The sequence below is a fragment of the Papilio machaon genome, chromosome 4, assembly GCF_912999745.1.
Source record: "Papilio machaon chromosome 4, ilPapMach1.1, whole genome shotgun sequence".
Taxonomy (NCBI): Eukaryota; Metazoa; Arthropoda; class Insecta; order Lepidoptera; family Papilionidae; genus Papilio; species Papilio machaon.
Window position 1 is genome coordinate 8,669,207 of NC_059989.1, and position 19,989 is coordinate 8,689,195.

General features: G+C 32.9%; 1 protein-coding gene across 2 annotated transcripts in view; it reads left to right on the plus strand.

Moving 5' to 3' along the window:
• Positions 1-19,989, plus strand: part of LOC106720732 (E3 ubiquitin-protein ligase HECW2) — an 86,351-nt gene that overhangs the window by 43,579 nt on the left and 22,783 nt on the right. For both annotated transcript variants that reach the window (XM_045677787.1, XM_045677788.1), the window contains 2 exons: positions 973-1,065; positions 1,572-1,729. In XM_045677787.1, coding sequence (XP_045533743.1) covers positions 973-1,065; positions 1,572-1,729 — 251 coding nt within the window. The remainder of the gene's footprint in view (positions 1-972; positions 1,066-1,571; positions 1,730-19,989) is intronic.

Consider the following 19,989-nt stretch of genomic DNA (forward strand, 5'->3'; position numbering starts at 1 on the left):
TAATGATTCAAAAGTATCTTCGTATTATAAATACAATTTAGAAAATGGAAATGATATCGGAAAGTATTTTAAAAACATTTTTGTTCAATGAGTGTTTTGTAAAAGAAAATAGTTGTTTTTATTTTAATATTTTCTGGCCTGGATATTAGTCCTTTTGGCCGGAAAATAGTTGTGTTATTTATATGTTGCCTGTTTAAATTGTAACTAATTTGTGTACTATTTTTGTGTCTGTGTTGTTTGTCTTTTACAATATTTATTTATTCATCTAATGTTAATTTTATTTGCTGTAAAACTAAAATATAAACGAGTTAATTATGGGATTCAATCCATTAAGCTGCCATACTTAATTTTTTTTTTCATATTAGTTGTAAAAACAATCTTCAAACTAAAATATTTTGTAGCGAAATGATATACTTAATTACCTTTATTTGTGTTCATATCCAACAGTAATGTTTTATAATATTCATAGCATGTTTATCAAGGCAAGACAACGCCATCTGTTGGCTTGCCTTGATAAACATATAATTTAAACTTTTTTTTAAAACTTGTTTTAACCTTATATGGCTTGATAATTTTCGAACTTTAAGTTCTTCTATAAGTTACTTAATTTTTCGTTTAATTTGGGCATATTACTTTTAAATTGATTTAATGTAAAATTAATTTTTCTATATAATGTTTTCTTTGAATTTGCTGTTCATTTTGTAGATAATAAATAATTTGGGATGTTATATGAATTAAATTTTTGTAAAATGTCTTTAGATTTTAGCATGTTTTGTACATTTGTCTTGTTGCTAGCTGATTTTGTTTTGTTAGCACGTTTGTATGATTTTTGTTTTGTGTTTTTTTTGCATGACTTTGCTAGTAATTAGCCAAAATAAATGTTTAGTTTGTGTCATTGTTATCTTGTTGTTTTCTAATAAAGATTTTTTAGCTTTATTTTTAAGACGTTGATCATGTTTTTTTTTTCATCAGGCTCCAACGCCGCCGCCGCGGCCTCCTATCACCTCATCAGATGCGTATGCGCACAATTCACATCAAGAAATACCAGTCGCGTACAATGATAAGGTAATATTAATCGTCGATTCAAACTAACCTTTTTTTATCAAATAAGATCCTAAAACTATTGTAAAAAAATACGTACAAACATACAAACTACGTACTACGTAAAAAAACTTAATCAAAGACATATATCCTCATCAGCTCACTATCCTTCCCCCCACTGAGGGGTTCGGAGTCTACTCCAAGTTAGGGGTGACTAGGTCATAGTCAACCACAGCCAAGTGCGGGTTGACTTCACACATATCATTGAATTTCTTCTCAGATATGTGCAGCATCACGATGTTTTCCTTCATCGTAATAACGTCAGATAAATGTACATATGTAAATTGAAAAACACATTAGTACATGTTGGGATTCGAACCCAGGACCTGCAGTTTGCAAGTCAAGTGCTTAACCCCTGAGCCACCGAGACTTCTGAGCCATCGACGTACGTTTATCAGCAAATAAAATATTTTGTTGGCTTCCGTTGAAATTTGAAACGAATAACTTCTAATTAAATCGTAAATGTTCAGGTTGTGGCGTTCCTCCGTCAGCCGAATATAATGTCAATAGTGCGGGAACGATGCGCGTGCAGCAGCGCGCTCAGGGACAAGATCAATGCGGTGCGTGTGGAGGGCGTGCACGCGCTCGCACGACACCAGAACGACGTGCAACTCACATGTCTACTCAGGTCAGTTAATTATTAGAAGAAAATACATAATTTTCAGTCCTAGCCTTCAAACGAGGCAATTTTGTATTTCGTCTGATGAGCGTGCCCGACGAAGACCTCATTTTAGTCCTCTTCCACTTCCCGTTCCTTTGAGTTGGACGAGTGGATGCATAGGAAGAGGAAATATTCCCCTTCTGTGCGTCCCTTCCCACTTCGATTAAAGGTAGGCAACGCATCTGCGATTACCGATGTATATGGGTGTTTCGCTATTTTGGTGAATGTAAGACCTTATCGTAAAAAAACTGGTAGAACGAACGTTTTGGAAGTTAGAAAGTATTTTTTTTATTCGGGACCAGAAAACAAAAAAGTAAAATGTAGTTACTGATTGTCCCATTCTTCTGTGACGCCTAGGAAGCGGATTTCACTTTATCCCAGTACTGGCTTTTATTGGAAGAAACTTATTTCATCGTAACATTTGTCACAACGCCGGTGCGAACTTTTAACATCATGTTTTCATACGAAAGTTTCTAAATCGTAAATAATTTTTTGAACATTCATAGATGATATTTTTGTTTAGTTATTGTTCACGGCAATGACATTATTTTCACAAAAACATTAATATTATTAAATTAAACAGCAGTCGCAGATTTAATTATTAAATGACACGAGCGTAATTATATAGTCGACGAGTCGCCATTTTGCGGATGTACTCGGCCTATAATCAAATACTGTACTATACAAAAACCACATCTCATACAGAGATAGTACGTATAAGTCTGGTTCAGCGTTAGCAACTTGAAGTGGACTGACTATCGTACCAGGGGCGTAAAATTATCGTACATGGATCGAAATTATCGTATTTTTTAGGATAATGTCTATTATAGATAAATTAATCATATAAATTGTAATATTGATATGCATGCAAGTACTTTATAGTTTATCTTTTTTAAACCACCGCTGTCAAATCAACAGAACACTGAAACCCAAATGTTTTACACGTGGTACAGATCTGAACTGATTCCCTTTCCACTTTAAGTTCAATAAACGCGCCAAACTTAAAATTCACTTAGACAAAATTTCACTGTTCTCATGCAAGTTGGGTATGAAACACGTCAAAATTTTGTATTTATAAAGAAGAAATGGATATGAATGGGTGGTGAAATAAAAAATCAAAGAATTTTTTTTATATATCAATATACACTTATATTCATAAAAACAGAAAATATAATTTTTATATTTTAATATAGTCTTTAAAAAATAATTTAATATAATTAAGGTATTCATAAAGATTAATTATTTGTGTTATCACTTAGAAATCGTTTGGCATTAAAATATTATTAAATTCCTTATTCTCCATATTCTCTTGTTCGCATTGGTAGATGCTATACTAACCAATAAGAAAGCGTGTACAGCAGGCGCTGGATAAAGTTACAGTATTGGCAGTGGTGAAACTTAGTAGAGCGCATCGTAAGGACCAATAGGAATAAAGAACTTGTATTTCCCGGTATTTTCTCAAGATTTTATTGGACAAAATAAAAACATGCTACTGCGGTTTAGACTATCAACGCATGAGTGAAATAATATAAATTCTCAAATTTTGCATCATGATAGAAATTATCGTACAATCTGCGTACGATAATAATATGCTATCGTACATCGTATGTAGGCACAAAATTATCGTATGTGTACGATAATTATCGTACGGTTCCGAACGCTGGTCTGGTTATGTTGTTTATACATACTGAGAGATAGATGTCGCTTATTTCAAAATGTATCAACGCATATATATCGTATTAAAAGTAAAAAAAAAAACTCCAAGATTCTAGAAGATTCTCTAAGAAACATTCTAAATTCAGTAGTAATGTAATGCCGTATTTAAACTATTGTTTTGATTCATATCAACTGAAGGAAAATTTTCTTTGATTTAAATTCTATATTATTTACAAGAAATATTACTGTCACGTAGTAACGGTGTCGAGATACTTATCTAGATTTGAATATCTCGTGTTTATATTCAAACGCCGGCGTAAACTCGACAAACAGTTATGCGTATACGCAACACGCAACGTTGTTTATTTTTGTTTTACATGACACGTAGATAGGGATAGAAAGCCCTATTCTAACATGTGCCTAATGTTAACATCTCTGTAATCAATATGTATTTTAAAAGTTAATATTTAAAATCCTCAGACGAAGGAGTTTACTAACTTGAAATACGATTGAAGTTGTAATACTAATTCTTTCTTTTTGTTTGTATTTTATAAGAACATTCATTATACATGTTCATGTATATTTTTATTTGAAAAATAACGACCAGATTAAATAAACCTGTCGATACATTTTTGTTCTTCAAAGTTATTTTAATCCATTTTTACTTCTTATACACAACTAAAATAATCTTCGGATCGATCTTTAGGATCGATTATTGCGTTCGTCCGTTAATCTATTAGAACTGTAGGTTTGTTTATCTTAAAAGATTCAAGGGAATCTTTATAAACTGTATAAACTGAACTAGTTATCGTGTATTCATCGTCTTAGATTCTAGTGGTCTTTTTGGATAGTTTTATAGCCAGTAGAGAAATGTCGAGGTTATCTTGACATGTTTACTTACCGCTTCCGTCGATAAACATTACCTAATTAGATTACTCGTTAACCCACATTTAAGACGTTAATTGTGTTGCTTCGTTGAATTCTTTCTGTAAGAATATATTGAAATGTTTGTTGTTATTTTGTTCTCTCTGCTTACAAATTAATAAACTATTCGTTATAATTTTGGAAGTTTAAATAAAACATGTAACTACAACTACCTACCTATAAAGTCAATTTAAAAGTATAAAATATAACGTGTTAAAATTTGTCAGTGTTAAAACTATATCAAATCTAATCAAACTGTTAATATCTTCACAATATTATTCAAGATTTTTTAAACAATTGCTTTTATAATAAACTTAAAAAAAAACAATAAGTGATTTATTTTGGTCAGTGCCGGTTAAAGCGCAATCAGCGTCCTGTGCGAGATTTATCCGATGCTTCCTTTTTTACCATGTTTGGGGGGGTGTATAGTTACGTGAAAATGTGACCTGTATCACCCCTTTCTATCCAACGCCCGGGACGGACTCCCAACTGCGTCCTTATAGGCAATAGTCATGCAACTACTGCTGTCGAAGTTATGGATAAAAATCGCGTCCGCTTATCACAATGTACACAGCCTGCTACTGGCTTAAGTTACATTTTATTTTAAAAAGTAAGGAATTTCCAAAGATAAGATTTACTGCACTTGACACACCTTCACTAAATACCTCTTAATGATTAGAGATAGCGTCCATAAAAACCTGCCCTGCCCTACTGAACATTCTAATATTTTGATTTTTTTTATTACTATTATTTTATGTTAATTTTCAAGCAAGCAACTTTTTTTTTTTATTAATGAAGTTTTTGAGATAGACCAATTTTATTCATAATTATATTCCTATAATTAAATGACAAATGAACTCTGCTTTTAAATTATCCTTAATTTCCAAAGACAATTGTTTTTTTCTTTGGAAATGAATGAGAACTCTATAATATGTTTTCTACAGTGAAAACCCTCTGTAAGACAATGACTAAGCGCCTTAATGCAACGATAATCCAGCTATGCTTAAACATCATTCCCATATTATCTGTGACAGGACTCTTGGTAAACAATCCCCCTAATGTATTCACCTATGTATAAAGATTATATAGTTTTACATAAAGGGTAATCACTTTAACCTATGACTAAGTAATCCAAACGCGTATTTAGCTTCATAATTTTATCTTTGTGTACTACCCTACCTTACCTTACCTTATACTATTAATTAAATTATAATTTTTGAGTTTTTTTTTATATATAAGATAAGAGGGCAAACGAGCAGCAAATCACTAACATTAATTAATACGCGCTCACCAGAGGAAACGTTGATGCGTAAGATGCGTTACCGACCTTTAAAAGTCTTCAGTAATTTTGATTTTTATATAGCAAAATTCTTTACTCGTAAGTCGTTATCTAAATGATGACGAAATAATCGTATATGAGATGCATGAAACGAATTCCACGCGCGCATAAACCAATGTTAATGGCAATTAACAATCACTAATGCCAAAAGAATTATCATAATTTTATATTATATTTATTTATTCATTATTTTTCTACAAATCTTCAACTGTTTAATGGAGTGAAAATGGTAATAATTTATTATTTAATTATAAATATTATTATTTATGAGTCTTATATAATTTTAACGATTTTAATTGGGAATTAACAAGGAAATAATTTTACTCCGACGGATATTAATTCAATGATACGATATAAAAATATTTTTTTGAATACTGTAACAAAAATAACAAGAAATATTTTAAGATCAGTCTTCTAATGGCATTCAATAGGTCTTTTTTTATTGTTAAAATAATTAAGTGTGAATAACACGCAAATATTTTGTATATTATGTTATTCACGAAGAATCTTGCTAATATTATAAATGTGAAAGTTTAGATGGATGGATGTTTGTTTGAACGTATCTCCTGAACTCAAATCCGGTTCAACGGATCAAAATGAAATTTGGCAAAGATGTAGAACATAGTCTGGAACACATGAGCTACTTACAAAGTTTTTTTTTTTTTAATTTTACGCGGATAGAATCGCGGGCAAAAGTTAGTAGCCTATGCGTTCTTCTAGACATTCTTCTAAATTTATAGCAAATTTCATCTAGATCCATGTAGCCGTTCTGGAGTTACCTTATTACAAATGTCCATCCATCCATCCAATCGAATTTTTAATATGAAAGTATGATGTGTGTTAACATTCATAACGATACAGATAAAGAGATATGAGTATAATTTATAACATAAACAAGCTTGTGCATACACTGCGTATGTTTTCTTAGAACTATTCTATTTTCTGTTTTACTGTAACTTACGGTTAAATTTTTATTAGAAGCGTTAAAACACAATTAATAGATCGAAAAAGGTTTTTTTATATCATAAGGTGGCAAACGAGCAAACGAACACCTTGATTCGTAATTTCAGATGCGTTGCCTACCTCTAATCGACAGAGGAAGCACAGAAAGAGAATATTCCCCTCTTCCTATCCATTCTCTTCTCCGTCAAATCTACTTCTTCCCATCCTATCATTACAAGAAAAAGGTGGGAAGGGAAAAAAGACTGAAATTAAGAATTAGGATTGTATTTTAAAGAATTCTCAAAACCAACAATTAAATAAGAATTATATATATACACTAGCTGTCGCCCGCGACTCCGTCCGCGCGCAGTAAAAAAAAAAAATGAAAAATAGATGTTGGCCGATTCTCAGACCTACTGAATATGCTCACAAAATTTCATGAGAATCGGTCAAGCCGTTTTGGAGGAGTACGGTGACGAAAACTATGACACGAGAATTTTATATATTAGATGTACGTCAAGATTGAACAGTTTTTCATTACTGTTTTTTTTTTTTAGTTTTAAAATTTAAATCTTTCACAAATAGAAGATGCTAGAAAATATATCGTTAGGATATAAACTGTGCGTGCGTTGTATAATACATGTAATTTGCAATGATAATGTACTTCCATAAAGAGCCGTTAATTTTCCTAAGATAATGTTCATGGTTTGTTTACTTATATGTCGTTTTTAATACGTATTGCATTTATTTGGATTTCCTATGTAGTATTCATACATTTCTTGTTATCGTATATGACTGATTAGTAAATTACCAAGAAAGTATTATGTATAATGGAAATCTTATAAATAATTGAACAAAGAATCAAAAATAATAGCATATCGTAATATTGTAACCGTTGGTTTCTGAGACCAAAATCTCTGTATAAAACATATCGTTATCCCTGTCATTATCTTTGATAAAATAGGGATAACAATATTATACGGGTTTTATGGTGTTAGAAATCGACGGTAAGCCATCTTGCATAAAACTTCACGTGTCGCTGTTTCGGCGTTATTTTGTGATTTCGGAGTTGGATTTAAACGAGATAAATTGTACGAAACGTAATATTTCCTAGTCATTATTGTAAATCTATTTCTACGCATAATTAAAACATAATTAACTCTTCTATCTGATGATTTATTTGTACAACGCAATGGAATATTATCTTCGCGTCTTCGCGCAAATCAATTGACAGTCTGATTTATTTATCAATCACTTCTTGTAGGTTTTAATTATTTATTTATCGTAAAAAATAAATGATTGGATGAATAGATAATTAAATATACTTATAATACCTTTATTTAAATAAATTATCTCAAATCGACTTAACTTTTACTAACTAACAAAAATAGTTTTTTAGCAAAAAATAAGAGAGTCAACAATTGAATTGAGTGTATGTTTCTTTAACGAATTTGTTAAACGTACATTTTTATTACAAAACTTATGTAGGTCGCAAAAGCTTGTGTGTCGGTGTCTCAGAGGTTTAGCACTTGACTTGGAATCTGCAGGTCTTGGGTTCGAATCCCGCCATGTACTCGATTTACATATGTACATTTATCCGAAGTTCTTACGGTGAAGGAAAACATCGTGATGCAACCTGCATGTATCTGGGCTAGTGATGCAACGGATGTCTGTTTCCGTTTCCGCAAGTGCGGAAGTTCCGCATGCTTTTCAACATCCGTTTCTGCTTCTGTTTCCGCAACTTTTATAACGGAGATAAAACGGAACTTTACGACGGCTGAGAGATCCAAATGCGCGGCGCGAGACGCGCAGGCCGTACGCGGCCTTTCGGCACTTGTCGCATTTGTTTGTTTACGTACTTTTTCGTGAATTTAAGCGCGTAATATTTTCTGCTGCTGTTTGAAACAATCAGTTTCTCTTGCTGGAGTAAACTGTCTAGTAGTTGTCCATATAAAATTTGACAACTGGCAAAATGTTCCTATTTCATACTTACGAGTTATTAAATGTACTTTTGAATAAGTGATAACCATGTAATATATCATCATCATTATTATCATCAGCTCACTATACATCCCCACTGAGGGGCTCGGAGCATACCCCAAATTAGGGGTGACTAGGCCATAGTCAACCACGCTGGCCCAGAGCGGGTTGACTTCACACATATCATTAAATTTTTTTCTCAGATATGTGCAGGCAGCATCACTATGTTTTCCTTCACCGTAGGAACGTCGGATAAATGTAAATATCTAAATCAAAAAACACATTGGTACATAGCGGGATTCGAACCCAGGCCCTGCAGATTGCAAGTCAAGTGCCTCATAATTATATCTTTTTCTAATCTATATTTGGTGTTTTTGATACTTAACACATTCACTGTTTACAAAATAAAAAATGTAACTGCTGGGAGCCAAAACTTTTTACGGTGAATTTTTATTTAGTATATCTGGGAGTGTTTGAACATATAGATAAATTAATAATGTTTTTTGTATTTGAGCGCTAGGGATGGCAATGGTTTAGTTCACTAATATGTAGATATTTGTTCCACGATTGCATTTCTGTTCATATGTTACAAGATTTTGACAAAGTCAAGTTTTTCATCAAATTCCAGAATATTGAGTAAAACATGTAAGGATACTAATCAAAACCAGCTTTTATCTTCTCGGTTCAAGATCTTGTAACATTTCATACACACCCACACATACACACACGTATACACACACACGTACACACACATACAGGACATACATATATTTAAAAAATATACATACATAACATAAAGTTCAGCCTTAGCTTCATGTGATACAAGATATTTGTATGTTTGCCTCCGTACGAACGTGGTCACTACAACACTGTAAGAATGAAACTAATACTCTTTTTCGTTAGTTGACTATATTGCCAGAGTGGCCACACAAAGCAACATGGACTCGCTTCAAACGCCGGCGGCTTACTGGCTACTACAAAGTGAAGGGGCCTCTCGCTCGGATCCGAGGGAGAGGCGCCGCTACTAATAGCTATGCCCACTCGGATCCGAGTGGTCAGCAGTGAATGTATTAATAAAGAAATATATTTGTCGTTTATCAACACGAGTTTTTTGGCGAACATTAATTTGTAAATAGTGTAATTTTGTTTCCTGAAAATAAATTTAAAAAAAAACGTATTTTAACTTATTGCAGCACAGTAAAAATACATATATTGAAGGCTAAAGGACACCGATATCCAATGCCTTAATAAATTAAAAACGAATACAAACTGTTCTTACCAAAAAAAAATTTTGTAAATATGTTTTTTTATTATTATTTACACTTCTGTTTCCGCTTCCGTTTCCGTTTCCGTTTCTGCTAAAATTTATTTTTGACATCTGTTTCCGTTTCTGGTTCCGGTAAGACACTTCCGTTGCATCACTAATCTGGGCCACTGGGCCAGCGTGGTTGATTATGGCCTAGTCACCCCTAAATTAGGTTAGGCTCCGAGCCCCTCGGTGAGGACGTATAGTGAGCTGATTATGATGAAAAGCTTGAATATCCTACGAATATCCACATCTATTCGTTCGCGTGCCAACAACTAACTGATCATTGTCTTAATTATATGCAATTCCATTGTAAATAGACAAAGCATGGCTTCATGCTCCGCTCAACATGCCGCTCAACCGATAAATTAAACTCCCAAATAGACACAAAATCGACCCATGCGATTTAAAGTTAGGAAAAAAGTTACATTTTTAAAAGATCTAATAAGACTGAAGAAATGTAACTGTATTCGTCGTATTGCGACGCCGAGTCCGTAATGCTCTCAACATTTCCACGGCCTGTTAATTTTCTCATACGCATGCCAGCATCTCGTAACGCTTGGCCCATTTTCATTCGAGTCAGGGATTGTCACGAATGCCATCATTATGAATCATTAGGGAAATAACTTATTTCTGTTTTAAATCTGCATGTATATAACCAACAAAAAAAAAAAAATCAGTCGAATTGATAACCTCCTTCTTTTTGAAGTCGGCTAAAAACAGCAGTAGATCCCGCAACAACAATATTTGTTGGGTGCACGAATGGGCCGGGTCGACCGATGTAATACCACGACCACATTTCTCTGTCTTCCGACAGGCGTGAAATGGAAGCAATTCCGCGTTGCGACTGATGAGTGTGGTGCTGGAGGCCTAATTCTAGTCCTCTTTCACTTCCCACCCCTTTTCTATTAGGAAAAGATGGAAAGGGGAAGTGGATATGGCGGAAGAGGGGACTCATAAGACGGGGAAATTTACTCTTTCTGTGCGTCCCCTTTACGACGACGGTCTTACGGACAAAAGATATTTGCACTCGACATTTTTGTTGCAGTGAGAGCTTTTCTGTGATGATACGTAGATGTGGTACATCTACGATAAATCATATTATCATTAATACTTACAAATAAAACTTTATCTTCTGTCATTAAGGTTTAAATTGCAATAGCACTTGAGATGAGTCATGGTGAGGTAATTGGGTATGTGCTGACGACTGTTTCAATGACGCCAGTGAATTATATCTTTCGCGCAATCCATCTCGTGTTTATGATTGTAAACAAACGAAGCTCAGCCGAGTGGCAAGCGGTGAGTGCTACCACTATGTATACCCTCTTAACTGAATTTCAATAACTCTAAACATCACTCATTGCTTACATAACACACCAGTTTGGTTTATATACAAAACAAAACAATGAAATTTCAATCTTATTATCTGGTGCTAATGGTATCTAATCCATTGTAACTGTTTAGTATTATCGTAACCATTCCTGAAGTCCTGAGTCATAATTGACATGGATTCAAGCACTCGGGAAATTTTCCGTGAAATCTTTAGGATTCGTCTTTACGAAAATACTAGGGTGTATTAACTTACATTTCTATTTATTTGAAACTAGCTATCGCTAGTGAATTAAAAAAAAAACTTAAAAAGCCTATGTGTTCTTCCAGACAATTTCCTACATCTGTACCAAATTTCATCAAGATCAGTCCAGCCGTTCCGGAGATACCTTCTAACAAACATCCATCCATCCATCTAAACTTTCTCGGTTATAATATGAGTAAGATCTAATGTAACATACGTTGGTGGTTCTACTTATATGATCTACAGAAACTTTATTACCGAGTTAATTTAGCTTATGTTTTGTCGTCGAATTCCTGCAATATTGAATAAATTTTTCTCACGTCCTCTAATTTCATACCTATCACTTGATATATAAGTTAGGTCTTATATGGGGGAACCACAATGTATCCTTCAATTAAGTGCAAGCTAGCACAAGGGCTTAGTAACTTAATTTCACTTAACAATAAAGTACAAGGAGGGCTTCGCAATTAGATTACGTTTTAATCGAGTGCCATCAGCCTGCCCTTGTTTATGTTGTTATGCGGGTATTTGCATGAAATCTCCCATCTCTTTATACTCATCAGAGCTACATTAAATGTGACGTAGATATTTCAAGAGCTTATGATGTTTCGTACTGATTTATTGTAATTTCAAACTATGCATGAGTTGGAATGCTTTGAATAAATTGATTAAAGCTACACCATTAAGAGAACTATGATAGTAGGAATGATATACTTCATTGAAATCACGGTCATAGTTTCTTATCTCTTCCACTCTGGCTTTAAGGCATCGTCTCCAGTCCTTTATTATTTAAAAGATCGACTATTAGCGAATAATCTATATGATTAAATTTAATAAAACTTTTTACACTTGAATGGGTATCCTTTGGTTTCTGAGACCAAAATCTCAGTATATAATAAATATCTTGGTAAAACAGAGGTAACAATATTATGTTTATAGCAGGGATTTTGGTCTCGGAAACTAACAGTAAGTCAAATATCTTTCCACTAATTTAATTAAAGTGTTGCTATATTTCTCGTAATTGGATTACAAAGTAATAACATTGTATAAAGAAGCTTTATGTCTTATCCGTTAGAACAAGATAATCATTATCTGGAATTATATTTGTACATATACATGTATGTAATGCTAAAATTATGATATGAATGTGACGAAATATAAAAACTTAAAAACTATAAGTCCCACTCACCCTATGAAGGGTCCCCGATATGCTCGAAACTAGTCGGTGCCGACACCGGATAACGTACGTGATTGTTTTAGCGGTTTTCTATATTAGTTAACTTAAAACCTGTTGCTATTTATCCTTTATTATTAGTGAATCATTGTATAACAGGAATGATGTCATTAGCAATATTCCCCGTTACTGCATCGTATTGCAACGTTTTGTTTTGTTTATGTGCAGTGAGGTTTGTTGGCGGTGTGCCAGTTTAAAGCAATAATCGTTTGAACGTATTGTATACTTCGAAATGATAAAAGTCGATCTAACAATAATTTATTTCGTATTATACAGTATTCAATGGTAGAGTGTACGTAATTACAACTGTTTTTTTATCCGATTTAAACACCGACATGCATAGTTGTAAGAAGCAAGACCTTTCTGTAAGTGCAATACCGCCAGCAGAGGTCACTGTACTTTAGGAATATCTTAAGTCTTTAGGCACTTGTTTTCAAATGGATTAATTATCGTTTGTACTTCGTTTCTTAGTTGAATGTGGTTTTCTATTGAATATAATGCTTCAAATTTTATTGTTTAAGCTTTGCTGATTTGTTACATGTGTCTCCAACATTTAGAAAGAAAATGTCATAGTTAGGTATATTAAAGTCATATTTCCAAGAATTTGCAAGAAACAAAGGATTCGTGTAGGCGCTTGTGCTAATTATAAACCGTGCGAAATTTATAAATAAAAGTTGTATTTAACATTTTCTTAAGATTATAAGTGTTTTTTTATTAATTTCCTGTCATAATATAAGGTTTTCGTAATAAGTAGCAGTGCAACAACTCCCGCAATATCCTTGTAATATCCGGCGCAGCTGCAACCGTTAATAATGACTTTAAAACGTTTCTATAATGTTTATGGTTCACTCTATACTGCGTTTGTTTATGCTCGGGAATTGGGTTATGCTAAAGCTTTTTCGTCATAGATTGCTTGCATCGATATTTTCTTGAATCGGATCGAATATCTTGAATCGGTCATTGAGTTGCTTTTGTTAATAAAATCCATATTTTTTCGACAGTTATAATTGTTAGCACAAGATAATTATGCGATGTTTTTCTTCAATTTAATATAATAGAAAAACACAATTAATGTTTTTATTAAGAACTTAAGTATAAAAATAGACTTTTTCCGTAAGATACCTTCGCGTTGGGAACTATTTTGGAATTGTGAAACGTGGATGCATGAACTACTTTCGACTATAAATAAACAAACTCAACAGCACCGTGGTATGGTTACATACAGAAATGTCATCATTTATTATAATTATATATATATATATATATATATATATATATATATATATATATATATTAATTCCATATTTTATTGTTACAGGTAAGATATTCCGTGGGGCATAAATCCATACATCGTAAGTAATATTGGACAACAGATGCACTATATTTTAAAAGTTTTCTGTGCTTTAGAAGTATCAAAAGTATATTTTTAAGGTTTTTAAACGAGTAATGAAAACTACTTAAACTTAAAATAATATACACTATAACTAACCATAACTGCGTAACATATATTCGGAGAAAAGCTCGCGCCGCACCGGATGCGTCCATATTGAGAACGCATTCGTTTAGAAACTGTGTATGACACGTCCTTTTCTTTTTTCGCCTTTCATTTGGTTCATTCAGTCGACATAAATATGAGTTAACACTACACAAAGACCAGTACAAAACATATATATAATAAATATAGTTATCTATGTTTTTTATTTAATGAAAATAAGAGAGAGACGATTCATCCTTTCCACATTTTAATCACCATTTAATCTAATATATAAAATTCTCGTGTCACAGTTTTCGTCACCGTACTCCTCCGAAACGGCTTGACCGATTCTCATGAAATTTTGTGAGCATATTCAGTAGGTCTGAGAATCGGCCACCATCTATTTTTCATAACACCCCCCCCCATTTAGTTTTTTTTTTTTAACTGCGCGCGGACGGTGTCACGAGCGACAGCTAGTAATATAACATAATAAAAATGATTAAGTTATTATATTACAAGCAAAACATCAAAGAAATCACCAACCTATTTCCCACACTCGTATTTCGGTATTCGGCGAAATATCTTATTGAATACTCCAAGATGCGCAGACGCAGGTGTTTTGAACATCTTGCAGCTAAACTTGTGGTTGTATCAAAATATGTCAATAGACAAAATGAACCTTAATTCAATCTAATCTTAGGTTTATATTCACTTGAAATGTTTTGCCACAAAGCCATCTGCGCGGAACGTTATTCGTTGCAAAGAAATAGTGCATTATTGATCGACGTCACTTGTTTGATCCTAACGGTCTTACCTTTTGAAGAAAGGATACATGTAGTTATACGCTTATAAACCCTGAAGAAGCAGGTAGTTTTTGATATAAACAGAATAGATTGTACGAGCACTTTTTAAAAATAGCTATTTCAAATAATAAATTTTAAATTAAAGAGTATGTCCGGTGCAGTCGGGTTATCTAAACTTCTCCTAAACAAACAATCTATAGCTCCTGTTATGTTAGATTTTATGTGCAGATATATCAAATTCTTTTTTGTATATTACTATTTTTACTTGAAATGTGTCCTTGATGTTTCTTCGGGTGGTACAGTTTTTTTAAGGTTATGTTTGGACATTCAGTTACTGTTTGAGGGTTAAGTAATAAAATTAATGATAGAATAATAAAATTGATATTTTTAAATCGAAATTAATAATTATTACTTACGGAAAAGTTGAGGTTTATAGTCCACTGTTACTTTTATTGTTGTGGAATTGTGTTTAAAAGGTAAATTTTGTAGTAAAAAGCGTACCGCGGAGGATTGTAAAGACGTGAGGCTTACACAATGGCAGTAGAACAACAACAAAACCAACAATTTATGCTAAACCTTTTCTCAAGATGTATCGCTTTTGAAGGACACTACACAAAGTTTTAGCCTTGAAAGATCAGTTAGCTTATAACCCTTTGTTTTGGAGAAAGTAAAAGTCCAAAAAGCGGCAACCAATTGACAAAACTTTTCGAATAATAAAACAATTTTGTATTTAATTATTTCACCAACCTTTTTTTTGTTTCTGTGTTAAGAGTTAGTCCTTTACAATTATTGTAAAAAGAAATTGTGACAGTTCGACAAAATCGTTTCAAAAATTTCATACAGTGGTTTAAAAGCTGTGATTACTTTGCGTAATTTTTTTATCTCAGTTTACTTTTTGTCCGACCTTATTTTACGTCATAATTATAAGATAAAATCCTGCAAAATACAAAACTTTAATTCATGAAACTTGAGCTGACCAAAAAATGTTGAAACTTGACCTTGCTATATGGGAACAGTGTGTACTCACAGACATTGTCAATCCTGTGACAAGAATGACAGTAGGCAGTTCGCAACAGTACCTGCTCGTTACGCTTCAGGTTTGTATGAATGTAGTCAGCGATGTAAATCCTTCCTTTACAGTTACTCTAACGATGGTATTAACGTGTGTCGCGCGTTTTTTTCAACTACCTCACTTCCTGATGGCGAACCATCAACGTTTACTAGATTTTTCAAGGTCTCGCGTTTATGTCGTTAAACTTACATTCTAGGAGTAATTTTACGATGTTAAAATAAATAACACGATTTTATATTAGCAAGTATATCAAAGTGCACGGTGTATAGTTTATCCTAGGTTTTAACAGATGAGAAATAGGTACATATATGGTATCTCATTTTTTTTAAAACTCATGAGAGAGATAGACAATATGTTTTAGTTTGAAATAGAAATCCTTAATAAAGAAACAAAAAATACGAAAGTTTAATTATTTTTGAAGAATTTATTGCTACAAAATGCAATTAAAAATGTGAGTCAAGATTAAGTATTAGTCAGTACTTACACATTATGTACTGTTATTCCCAACTTTGTATTACAAATTAAAACTTTGTATACATTAACTGAAACAAAAGAAGTAATTAATTGATATGACACCTGTACTAAAGCATATTAGGCGGGGGAGAGGGTAATATATAAACTACTGCAAAACTAAAATGCCTACAAACGCTATAATTCCTCATAGATAACATTAAAACTACTTGTCAGTATAGAGAGAATTGGACCATTTTGATAAGCGTTCTCTTTAAATTAAAAAAAAAATTACTACCCAACATCGAATTAAGCTCATCGCTTGGCAACGCCTTTATTGGTATCCATTTCTTTCAAATGGAATAAGATGAACGATGATAAGTTTTCTGCACATTTCGGGAGTGTAAACAGTGCCCTATCTGTTACAGCCCTAGCAATTGGTGCGTGACGGCATGACTCATGTGCTGTGTAAAACTGTTATAATAATCAAGGCCCAAAGCAAGGCGACATTGCATGTTTGCATTACGTGCATTCGAATTTGGACTGCTACTCACACCGTCGCAGCAAAATTTTAGATTTTTTTTTTGCAATAATTTTATTGTAAAAGTAAGTTATTGGCTGTTGCTCTTTTTACATTTACATACTGATACAGTTGCAACATAATAATAAAGTATTCAAGTAAACTAAGTAAACAAATCTATCAATAGGATTTAAAAATGGACGGGCCATTAAGCTATTCATTTCTAATTAGGGTTATTGTTAATTCATTTGAGTTCTTCTAAGGCATACAATATTATCTTTATGAATACAAACAAATAAAAATCACAATACGTACTTGATCGACCTCGGATATCGCTAGCCCAAACTACTAGTTCCATATTCGGCTTTCAGTAGTTATCAATTATTCTTGTCTACTTCATTAAGATTGTAAATGGGTTGACCTTATTGTGACAGACGAGCGCCAAACACTAGTTTACTAAATAGTGGATATATTGTCCATTTTGGTAGCTCCCACTTTCACTTTAACTTTTTATTTACATGTTTGTCAAAATATTACACTTCGGTGTAACATGTGGCCAATCAATGTGGTTAATAATATCAGTTATGACACATCGGGCGCTGTTTTAATAACAAAAAATATTAATTATTTAATTTTTTATATAATTTTATGCTTAGTTTTATTTAGTGTTTTTCGTATAACAATTAAATGTTGATTCAGTAAAATAACATATATATTTGGCGTTATCCAATCTTGTAGAGTTTTAATGTAGCCAAATAATGTGCATATTTTTCTCCTTTGTCTTTTGTGTCATTTGTCTTCTCCCCTTCGTCGTAACATGTTGCGATCATTTTTTATACACGTGTTTTTCTTAAATAAAATACAATTAGGCCATAGCCATAGGGGTCCCGTATCTGCGCAGTAGTCTCGAATCCTTTCAAGATTTAGGTCACGATATAACGCACGTGTGTACACGCCTTTATATCTAGTGTTTAGAAACGAATTTTGAATCATTATAAGCTATTTGTGTGTTCATGTAACTCTACCATCTGTTACATGAACCACTAAAATCAATCGCCTGAGGATACTGATATAATTTTACGAATATAAATACAAAAAATTAGATGCATGTATGAATGTTTGTTGCCATGTTACTAGAAAACTGCTAAACGGATCTTAATGAAACTTAGGACAAACATTAGATTATAATCCGGAAAAAGTTACTAACTCAGTTTTGATAATTCCACGGACGAAGTCGCGGGCGACAGCTAGTTTTACGCAGTCTTAGTATACAAACCTTGATGTTTACTAAAAATGCGACTATGAGAAGTGTACTGCAGTGATGGTTGTTCAAGCAGCATATAAATGAGCTGTTATTTAAGCTATTAGATACCACAGAGTACGTGCTATACTAGACACGGACATATAAGGCTGTGAAGTAATAAGGATGAAAAGGATAACCTTTATAGATGGTGCTGATAATGATAATTGTCTTCTAAACTGCTCTAATTTAAGGTCTTTCCTAAAACACAGACTGGCCACTTCATTAGTCTCGTCATTTTTAAAGATATTTCAGTTTTTTACGCATCAAGGCATTGTCAAAAATACTTCAAAACTTTACTATAAACTGAAAAGAATTTTACTGTAGACAAAGTTCTGACCTCTACGTAATATAGTAGGTTGCTTTTTATTATTTCTAGATAGTATCATATTTCTTTAGTATTCTTGGATGTTTTCGTGTTTTTGCATTGTTCATCATCCGCACGCGAGAATATCAAGCCTCGAATAATAGCCTATTGTTGGAATATAAGAATAAATACTTAAATTGGAGAGATTTAATTACGATGGTGTAATGATGTCTGTAATTGCTTTATTATTTAACACCTTAATTGTCTGATAGTTATAGGAAAACTCGGTAAGAAATCAAATTATGGATACGAACTAACAAATATATAAAAATATTCCAAGCTAGCTTTTACCCGCGACTCCGTCCGCGCGGAATAAAAAATAGAAAACGGGGTAAAAATTATCCTATGTCCGTTTCCTGGTTCTAAGCTACCTGCCCACCAATTTTCAGTCAAATCGATTCAGCTGTTCTTGAGTTATAAATAGTGTAACTAACACAACTTTCTTTTATATATATAGATTTTCTATAATAAAAATGAAAATCATATAATAAATAGATATTGAAATTATTTTTATTTAAATTAAGGTAGTCAACGCATCTGCAACTTTAGCATTTTGCTAAAGTGCATGGGTCGTTCTCACTTTACTATTCTAGCGATATTAGGTAGCTGCTTGCTCGTTTCCCACCTTCTATAAACTAAATAATTAACTAAATAGAGTGTCATATCAACCTATAAGTCCTTGGTCTCCGACGTTTTCGACCATCGTGGAGTGCTCTAATGGTAGAGATTCACTGGCAAGCCGACTGGACGTCAATACCTTCTACTATAAGAACAAAATTTAACGTCATGTTTGGTTGCTTATCTATAAGTATATACTAAAATTATAGTATTATCAAATGGTTTATGTAAAGATTAATATTTAGATAATAATGTGCATACAATTGTGTGTAGGTCACAGTGAGGCAGGTAAAGACTGTGAGTCACCGCGACGTCACTTGCCCCAGTCATTGTCACTGCACTACCTAATAAGTATTTATGTATGCAATAATTTGTGATGACTGCATCCTTTTCAAGCTATTAGATGCTTTGTTGTACTAATTATAGAGTGGATTATTTAATGTCACTGTTCGTGAGTTTTTTTTTTAATTAAAATGTCGGTTTAAAATTTTCCCTCCTAGATTATTATATCCATAAAAGATTTCTTTGTCGTATTTGTTTTGATTAAATAGGAAAATTATTATCCGAAAGGTGAGGTAAGAACTTACAATCACTTTATAGATTGTCCGTACCCTTAACCATTAAGCTATTCGATATATAACAATCCTTTAATTTTCTAGTCAATTTTGT